This window comes from Protobothrops mucrosquamatus, unplaced genomic scaffold, assembly GCF_001527695.2.
Source record: "Protobothrops mucrosquamatus isolate PMUCROS unplaced genomic scaffold, P.Mucros_1.0 scaffold2369, whole genome shotgun sequence".
NCBI classification, from domain to species: Eukaryota; Metazoa; Chordata; class Lepidosauria; order Squamata; family Viperidae; genus Protobothrops; species Protobothrops mucrosquamatus.
This window is the reverse complement of record NW_015388446.1, coordinates 262067-271693: the sequence shown is the minus strand read 5'-3', so window position 1 is coordinate 271693 and position 9627 is coordinate 262067. Positions and strand designations below refer to the sequence as shown.

General features: G+C 36.4%; 1 protein-coding gene across 1 annotated transcript; it reads left to right on the top strand.

Annotated features, from left to right (window-relative positions):
- The first annotated feature begins 463 nt into the window (after window positions 1–463).
- On the top strand, window positions 464–7583 carry LOC107295504 (cationic amino acid transporter 2-like). Its single transcript, XM_015824819.1, has 7 exons — window positions 464–839; window positions 1743–1898; window positions 3808–3976; window positions 4389–4525; window positions 5764–5986; window positions 6870–7006; window positions 7465–7583. The coding sequence occupies exons 1-7, from the start codon at window positions 464–466 to the stop codon at window positions 7569–7571; spliced, it is 1305 nt and encodes a 434-aa protein (XP_015680305.1). The 3' UTR covers window positions 7572–7583.
- Window positions 7584–9627: the final 2044 nt, after the last annotated feature.

Here is a 9627-nt window from a genome sequence, read left to right as displayed (position 1 = left end):
CCAAGTATACCAGAATAAGCTTTTATGTAGTATTATATAATTATTTCAAGCTATTTGGTTTTGTTTCCATTTACTTGTCTGTGCATCCAACTGCAGTTTGCAGGGTAACGATTTTCATGTAAAACATTTATCAGTTTCTGATTCTTTTCTTTGTTAATATGCATTCCTCCAGTCCTCGAGCTAGCAAAACAGTATGCTTTTTAAAAAAAATAAAAATAAAAAAGTGACATGCAAAAGTAAAACATACATTGAATACTGAAGAAAAAGACAAAAAACAAAAACAAAAAAGATTCATAAGATAAATATAAATAACTTATGTATTAGCTCAATTGTTAAATTTATCAGCAAATCTGGACCATATACTGCCATTATGTGTCATCAGGATGACTATGATAGCCTTCTTTAAATATCTGAAAGGATATCACACATAGAAGACAATCTGGATCTTCTCTTTCTGTTTCAGATGGAAGTCTGGAGTTCCATTATCTCCCTCTTTCAGATGGTTTCTCGTCGGAAAATAATAACTGCCAATGGCTACAGAGAATCACACCTGCATCGCTGCCTTAATCTCCTGGATTTAGTAGCCTTTGGTGTGGGCAGTACTCTAGGTGCAGGGGTGTATGTCTTAGCAGGGGAAGTAGCCAAGAATACCTCAGGACCCAGCATTATCATTTCCTTTTTGATTGCTGCTATGGTATCCATTTTGGCAGGATTTTGTTATGCTGAATTTGGAGCCCGGGTGCCTCTAACAGGATCAGCATATCTGTACAGCTACATCACAGTTGGAGAGCTATGTGCATTCGTCACGGGATGGAACCTGCTCTTGTCCTATGTAATTGGTATTATCATGGCTTGGCCCTCTCCATTCTAGTATTGTGTTAGATTTCAATTATATCAGAGCTTTGGGCCTAAAAAAAGATAGCCAGACAGTGCTTAAGTAGATGTGAATTTCTAGAGAGAATGGGGTTCAGTATTATACCCCATTTAGTTTCCAAGCCCCATATCTTTGGGCTGCCCTGGGAAAGGCCGTTGTTGAAAATGCTGTAGAATCTAAAGATCCTCTGCCATGCAGCGTAGACTAGGCAAGGGGAACTCTAGTGTAATTCAGCCCATGAGGTTTCTTTATTGGCCTGTGAATGCTAGGAGGCACAAAGCCAATTCACTGTACAGTTCCTATTTCAAGGTATTTTAAATGCACTGCAGTGTTAGCTTTGCAGGAAGCCCACTTCTGATTGTGTGTGTGCATGCAATTCAGGGCCTGTGTGAAACAGAAGAAGTGGACTCTGCATCTTAGATTGTATATGAGTAGGATATTAAAAGTGATGGAGTACGTTTGTTTATTTATTTATTCAATTTCTATAGCCACCTATCTCAAGTTATGTACTAAACTTTTGTCTTAGGCTGTCTCTGGACCTACAACTCCTTCCTCTTCCTCTTCTTCTTCCTCTTCTTCTCCCTCTTCTTTTTCTTCCTCCTGTTCCTTTTCCTCCTCTTCTTTCTCCTCCTTCTCCTCTTCCTCCTCTTCCACTTCTTCTTCCTCCTCCTCTTCTTTTGGCTCCTCCCTCTCTTCCTCCTTCTCCTCCCCCCCCCACAGAACCCAGCAATTATCAACATCTTCCTGTGCAATGTAGATGTGTGTTCATAGAAGAGATGATTGGACTGCAAAATATGTTGCTTTTAAAGTTTGGTATGCTCTGCCTGATATTTGACAATATTTGGTTTACCTGGTCTGTTCTCTGTAGGAGCCTCCAGTATAGCCAGAGCATGGAGTGCTACTTTTGATGAAATTTTGGGTGAAAACCTGGGGAATGTTTTCAACATACATCTGGCCACGAGCATCCCAGGCCTGGCTGAATATCCAGATATCTTTGCTGTTTGCCTCATTTTCCTAGTTACTGGTATGTTTGCACGACTGTTTCTCAATCTTGTAACTGTTAGAAATCAACCCCGTATCAAGGTAACCATTTTCTAAAAGCAAACAAATTTATCTTCTTACTATGCCCTTTGTTCATCTCCGGCAGACCCAAATGATGGTATCAAAATCTCAGTTACACTGTCCCAACCCTGCAGATGCCACTCACAAGCTCACTAGATTTACTGTTTACTATACCTGCTAGCATGCCATGTGTTTTCAGGGCAAGGAATGGTTTTATTCAATATATGCATGGATGTGAATTTTGGGTGTTAAATTCCAACTGATTGGGAGAAATAGGGTCTGAAAAGGCTGCAAGAAGACATTGGCAGTTGCTAAGTACTAAAGTACTAAATAAAAGTTTGTTATTTGCTTTCCAAATCTACCCCTGCGTACTGTAGAAACTAAAAAAAAATGAGATTCTTCTAACAGCTTTCTAGTAGCTATCTTCCTAGACATGTTTCATGCAACAATATTAACATGCTTGCTTTATTTCAGAATAGACCAGGTTCCATTTGGGTTATACGGACTGCTTTCAGAACTTCAGAAATCTTTCACAGCATCTATGGGAGGTGCTGAAGATTGCACTGAAGATATCTGACATGGGAAACCTGCATTCTGATCTGTAGTCCCTTTAACAATGAGCACCTCCACAACCTATTATTATGTTATTTGGAGTGCTTGATGTAGCCCCATCCGTTAAGATTGTAATGAACCCCAACCCAGAGATATTTAGGTCTCCCACTCTCCTTGGGTTCTAGAAGTTCCTAAGACTTGGCTTGGATTCTAGGCCTGGGGGCTGCTGAATTTTTGCATATTGGGGAGCATTGTTTTGGTCTGGTTGGTTTAATATTTTTTAAATTATGTATTAGACTTATTGGATGGCGCTCAGAATCTTCTTGGTGTTAGGCGGCATTCACAAATCCAATAAATAAAATAACGCAGGAAATATCCCTAGCTGGTTCTTTTGGCAATTATATGTTACAAGCTATTTAGAATCAGAAACTGTACTCAGTTAGTAAAAGGAGCTTGTTCAACACCATATCCAGATATTCTTTTTTTTTTAATTAAAAGTTTTATGAAGATTACAGTATAAACCCCCATACCCACCCCAAAACCCCTCCCTCCCCTCCCCCACTTCCCAGAGCTGAACACAGGGTTACAAATATAATAATCAAAATCTATCTAGCATTAACCAACTATTAAAATAACCAAGTCCATAATGCGCTTTAACTCCCCTTTAACACAAATTTAAACAAATTAAAATTAAACACAATAATAAACATATTCATAACCTAAATATTAGACAATACAATACTAATATTAATAATAATAATAATATCATATAATTAAAACTAACAAAAATTCCATTAAAATAAACTATTAATAATAACAATACTCTAGAATTTACTCATAACCCAAATGAAACTTTTTAGTCCCATATTTATTCTGAATATAATCTATCCATCTTCTCCAGACCGAGATGTATCTTTCTTATGATTGATCCTTCAAATAAGCAGAAATTTTAGCCATTTCTGCTAAATTTGACACTTTAAGCGTCCATTCTTCTATAGTGGGGAAAGAGTCCTTCTTCCAAAATTGGGCTACCAATAATCTTGCAGCTGTTGTAAGATTCAACATCAAATTCATTTCTTTAACATCCAAATCTTCCATAATACCTAACAAAAATAACTGTGGTGTAAACTTTATCTTTTTCTTAAAAATATTTTGGATATTCCACCAAATCTTAATCCAAAATGCTTTTATGTCCCTACATGTCCACCAGATATTCTTGACATACGCTTTCAAATTGTGCCATACGCAATTCGTAAGTATAGTGCCTAACAACAATAAGATCTTGGTACAAATCCTATTCTGCCTTCTTTGTCCCACAGGCCTCCTCTCCATGGGTATAAAAGAATCTACCACAGTGAATAAAGTCTTTACAACTATTAATGTGGTCATCCTTATCTTCATAACAATTAGTGGGTTATTCAAAGGAGACCTGAAAAATTGGACATTAAGTGAAGATGATCTGCGAAGGCTGATTGACAGTAACCTTAGGTAAGAAACTAGTTTGATCAGTGCTCAAGTAAAAACCAACAAATGTCCACAAAATATGTTTTCAAAAGATTCAGAATCAGTTTACAAAAAAAGAAAAAGCTTTTAAGTATGTGAATGTTTTCTGCAAGGTACCATATTCCTGATATTTCTGTTTATTGTTAGAGGAATAGCTAGAATTTATTTCATTTGTGAGCTGAGCTGCACTTTCTCTAGAAAAATCAGGAACTTTACTTTTCCCACTGTAACATTCCTTCCATACCCCACAGCATTCTAATTGATTTTAGTAGTTAAATTCACCAAGATCATCCCAGAAGAACAACATTTCTTTAAAATACTTTCTTTCCAATTGGTTCAAATATACCCATTCAGCTCTTTCTCAGATTGATTTATTTAATGTGTTTTTTCTTCAAAGTAACCAATCTGTGGTTGGCAATGACACCTGGAAATATGGAACTGGAGGGTTCATGCCATATGGCTTTTCAGGCACTCTGGCTGGAGCAGCCACATGCTTTTATGCTTTTGTTGGATTTGATTGCATTGCAACTACAGGTAAGAACAGTGCCAGATTAAAGCCAGTTGATGTCCTACACACGGTGGCGGGATTCAAATATGTGAACAACTGGTTCTCTGTGTGGATGCTGCTTCCGGAAGTCCATTCTGGGCCTGGGCAACAAAAAATTAGCTACCGGTTCTGCCGAAGTGGTGCAAACTGGTTGAATCCCACCACTGCCTACACCTGGTCCAATAGTGATGCCCCTTGGCCCTTCCAGGTCTCAACAAGAGCAGAAAAATAGGGCATGGCAGTGAAAAAGTTAAGGACATGGAAAACCTGCATTCTGACTCTGTGGTGTCCCCTTCCCTTGGTGCCATAAGCATGTACTTATTTTGCTTAATGGTTAATCCATGGATAGGTAAGAGTATAGAGCAATGCAAATTATTGATATTCCTATTTGGCAATTATATGGCATGTGGTCTGCTTACTTGAGATAATTATTTCTCATAATATCTGCCTGGCTGATCTGATCCTACAGAGTTTAAACACTCTGGGTTCCTTTGATTAAATAATGTCATCTATTGGGATCCTGGAAATATGCCTTTTCTGTAGTAGTGCCTACCTTTTGGAATGAACAGTGCCCCCCCTGCCCCCCAAGATCTGGATGGCCACCACTCTGCTGTTGTTTAGATGAGCTGTGAGGACCCAGACCTTTGGCGAGGAAGAGTGAAACCCCGTACTTCATTGAGCAGCCAGAGATGTTGAGAGTTGGGCAGCATACAAATTTAATAAATTATTATTATAAAAATTGACATGAATTCAAGAAGAGATATAGGTCCCTTTAAAGGTACCCTATGTTCTGTTGTTCTCCTACGAGGAAGATGGAAAATACTCTACATTTTTGGTGTCTGAAATAAGATAATTAGACAATACCTTACCAGAATGGAATCAGCCCATGAAATCTGGTCATCTAGAAATGGAGTGTTAAGAATCACTCCCCCTGCCCCAGGAGTTAGATCTTTTTCAAAGCTCTTTCCCTCAGAGGTGTTTATGTTCCTTACTCACTAAGTCTAGAAGTAACTTAAAGCCATATTATTTCAATGTGCTTCTGATCCCAGTGATTGATTGCACAGTGGTACCTAGTAGTAGATGAATTCCTTTGGGCTTTTATTTCTCTTTCAAAATTTTGGTTTTATATCTGTGCACAATTCATACAATTATTAAATAAATAATCAGAAGTATGAAAGTGTATATTACAAAGTGATCTTAGGGTTCTTATGTCTGTATTTAACAGGTGAAGAAGTGAAGGATCCTCATAAATCTATCCCCCTGGGAATCGTTTTCTCACTTCTCATCTGTTTCCTGGTATATTTTGGTGTTTCTGCTGCCTTGACCCTCATGATGCCCTATCACCTTTTGGATCCACTAAGCCCATTGCCAGTGGCTTTTGAATATATTGGATGGAGACCAGCCAAGTATGCTGTTGCTGTGGGGTCACTCTGTGCACTTACAACCAGGTAGAGCTACTTCATATCCTTATGTTTTAAGAATATAACAACAGCCATCTTGTCTAGGATTTTCTAACTATAGCCATACAGATATGTCCAAGACCATGACAAAGGCAGGAAGGCAACATGTCACACAATGTTGACTCACTAACCATTGATTTTAAAGGTTCTGAAACTTAGGTTCCCTTTAACTGTCATTAATAAGCTGTGGTAGATCAGTGCTCAGTAAATTTATATGTGGCAATCACTATATTTTGGGATAGTAAATTCTGTAAATGAATGAATGATGCATTTTATGAGCATGTCTTTCCATCTGATTATCTTGAGTCTACAGCCATTCATTATAATTTGATTTTGATTTTTTTTTTAGAAAAAATACAGTAATTGATTATTGTTTATTTTACTAGGCTTCTCTGCTGCTTCAGTAGAAAGTGACTTGGAGCAGTTTACATTCAGAACAGGATTAAAACAAAAAATAACAATGAAACAAAAGAGGGCAAATACTGTACATAATACATTTTAGCCTGTCCATCTTTTATGTGATTGGCTTTTTAGTGGACCCATTTTGCTCGCTGAAAGAACAAATCACTATAGGTATATGTGTCTCAGGTATGTCAAGTACACGTTGCAGATTATTTTACTTATTTTACTTATTATCAGGTATGGCATATTGGAGGTTAAAGTACAATGATTTCCTAAAACATTGTTTTGTCATCAAGCTCTATGGAGGTATATCATTCTCAAAATATCAATTCCATGATTCAAATTTCTCCTGAAGCTATAGATTTTTTTCTCTTGCAAAATCTATTCCAATGCATATAATGCAGATTGCCACTGGAAACAAGAGTTATTAGCATGGATATTTTACTCTTTGCTTGGGGTTCTTTTGCAGCTTGTTGGGTGCTATGTTCCCAATGCCACGGATTTTATTTGCAATGGCCAGGGATGGACTTCTCTTTCATTTTTTGGCCAGAGTGAATAGCCAACAGAATCCAGTTATTTCAACTTTGGTATCTGGAGCAGTTTCAGGTAAGCCTAGGTATTGTTTTTTCCGGAAAAAATAATGATAAAGATAAATATTCCCTGAGTTGAACTTGACCCTTGTTGAATCATGGCTAGGGCTGTCCATACTTCGAAAACAGTTTAGAGATGCTGTTGACTCCATCTTAAGTTGACTCCCTAAAATAGTGCCTTTTTTTACAATCTCACTCAAAAATCCGAATGTTGGGTGCTTTACTGAATAGCAGAGAGGTGCTGACCTCACATGAGGTCCGGAGTACTCCGAGTTATTTTCAAAGTACACTCCCTGTTCACACAAAAATCCTCCCTTACCTTATTTCTAACTCAAGGGACTGAAACCATGACAAGCATTTACAAGAGCTGTTTTGGCAAAGTATTAGAGATCTTGTCCTTATACAGATGTCTATAAGAACAGAAAATATTCAACTGATTTTGCTTGCAGTAGGCACCGTTTTCTGTTTTCACAGCACTGCTGGCTGTCCTTTTTGATCTGAAGATCTTGGTTAATGTGATGTCTATTGGAACACTGCTGGCCTACACTTTAGTTGCTGTCTCCATTCTACTTCTCAGGTAATAAGCTGCACTTGTAACTATTGGTACCAAACAAGAATACTGAAAACGTATATATGGTTGTCAATAGTTCCAGATATTCATACAGTTCTTTGAATTTAGAATGACTCAATATTAGAATAATGCTAATGATATATTATCATGTAATATATTATTTTTCATATTCAGTTAATTTCCATAAACAGCATTGATGCTCCTGGAGCATTGCTCTTGGAACATAGGGTCATTGCTCCCATGGAGATTTTCTTTGCAGTTTCATATTTCTGCATCTCCCTTTCCCTCTCTACCCAACTGTCTTGTTCTTACATAGGAAATTTTAGTGAGGAATTTGAATCAGAATCTGAAACCACAAAAACTAAGCTGTAGTTTGCTCATAGGTCTCCATTGCCTCCCTTAGCCTTCTTAATTTTCTGAAAATGACTTTATTTGCAATCGCTCTGACATATTTCTAATATCACCTGGAGATGCCAGTTCCATCAGAAATAAGACACCATTGATTTTTTGTTAAATACTTTTGCAGGTACCAACCTGATCCTGGTTCTCCAGACCCAATAGAAAAGACAACTGTAAGCAGAATGGCTTGGATAGACCTCCTAATACACCCTGATATAATTCCGTCCCATCACTCTTACAGACTGGTGGCATACACAGTGTTTATTCTTGGTGAGTATTGGGCACATTTAGAATTCTGAGAGCATGCTTTTGGTCTCTTCAGAAAATGGCTGTCATGGAGAAAGGCTTACCTAATTAAAATAGTGGGCATTACCTGTCAGAAACATTCATTAGATAATTGGTTGCTTTCTATCACCACCTCTAGCCCTTCAGGATATAATATTCTTTTCTTTTCTTTAAATCAGCAGCCACTATTTTATTTTATTTTATTTTATTAATTTATTTATTTTTTTATTTTATTATTTTATTTATTTTATTTTATTTTATTATTTTTTATTATTTTCTATTTTCTAATGATGCCTATGGGAATCCTGGAGCCATTCTTATCAATAAAAGAACATTAGAGATTTTGTTTTGAAGATAGCCAGCTTTTTCCTTTCCCTCCTCCAAATTATTTTGTTAAAATAATCTTTAAAAATGTCCACGAGCATATTCATGGGTTCAACCGAATAATCAAGACAGCTAACATCTAAAATATAAAATACCAAATAGAAAAATAAGGAAACACAGGTTAAAAAAGCACTAAACTTGTTAAGAATCAATATGAGAAGAGAAAGAGATGTCCCTTGACTATTCTTCTAAAGGCAAAGAAAGTTTAGTCCAATATAATCCCTGAAATTGGAACAAAATAGGGGAATATTATTTTTTTTATAGAAAATAACAAAGACATCTTGAAATATTTTCAAAACCTTACCACCAAAGCATTCAAATTGTTTTATAACAGGTTTCTGAATATAGTTAAGCTTTAAAATGTTTGAAAGTTAAGATCAGTGTGTGGAAAAGTATGCAGATTTATAATTTAATCACATACATTATAATGTTCCACTTAGAAAGCTAACTGTTGTAGTTTGCACCATTTAAACTTTATAGATATGCTTTTTAAATTGAAACATAATCATGGTGTGATGAACTCCTCTTACCAAATCCAGCCAGCTTAAAAGCAAAAAGCTTTCTCAGACTACAAGCAGTTGTTTTAAGATAATAAAAATCTGATCACTAGCATCCTATCTAGTCTAGATTTCATTTTGTTCATCTTCATTTAGCCCTTGACCAATCATAACATCCATATTGATGCCCTTGGGCATCATTATCTCTGAGCTTGTTGTTCACTGAACATATAAAAATTAGATAAAGGTATTGCATCAAATAAATGCATAAATGCAGATTAAATATTACAGCCATCACTTGGAGTAGAAAGAGCCAGATCATATGTGTGCTGAACAACATTCAAAACAGCTCTATAACCCTAGAAAAAAGAAAAAAGGCATAACTAACTAATGATTTACACCAGCTTTACTAGTTCCTAAAGGGTTTTAGATTAAACAGTCATGCCAATCTGTCTTTTTTTTTTTTTTTTTTTTTTTAAAATTTTTTTTTTTTTTTTTTAA

Bases quoted from the DNA above. Each gene is read 5' to 3' on its own strand.
- LOC107295504 (XM_015824819.1), top strand. From the start codon at position 464: ATGGAAGTCTGGAGTTCCATTATCTCCCTCTTTCAGATGGTTTCTCGT. The intron at 3,977-4,388 runs GTAAGAAACTAG...TTTTCTTCAAAG, and splicing joins CTGATTGACAGTAACCTTAG to TAACCAATCTGTGGTTGGCA. The intron at 5,987-6,869 runs GTAGAGCTACTT...GTTCTTTTGCAG, and splicing joins CTCTGTGCACTTACAACCAG to CTTGTTGGGTGCTATGTTCC.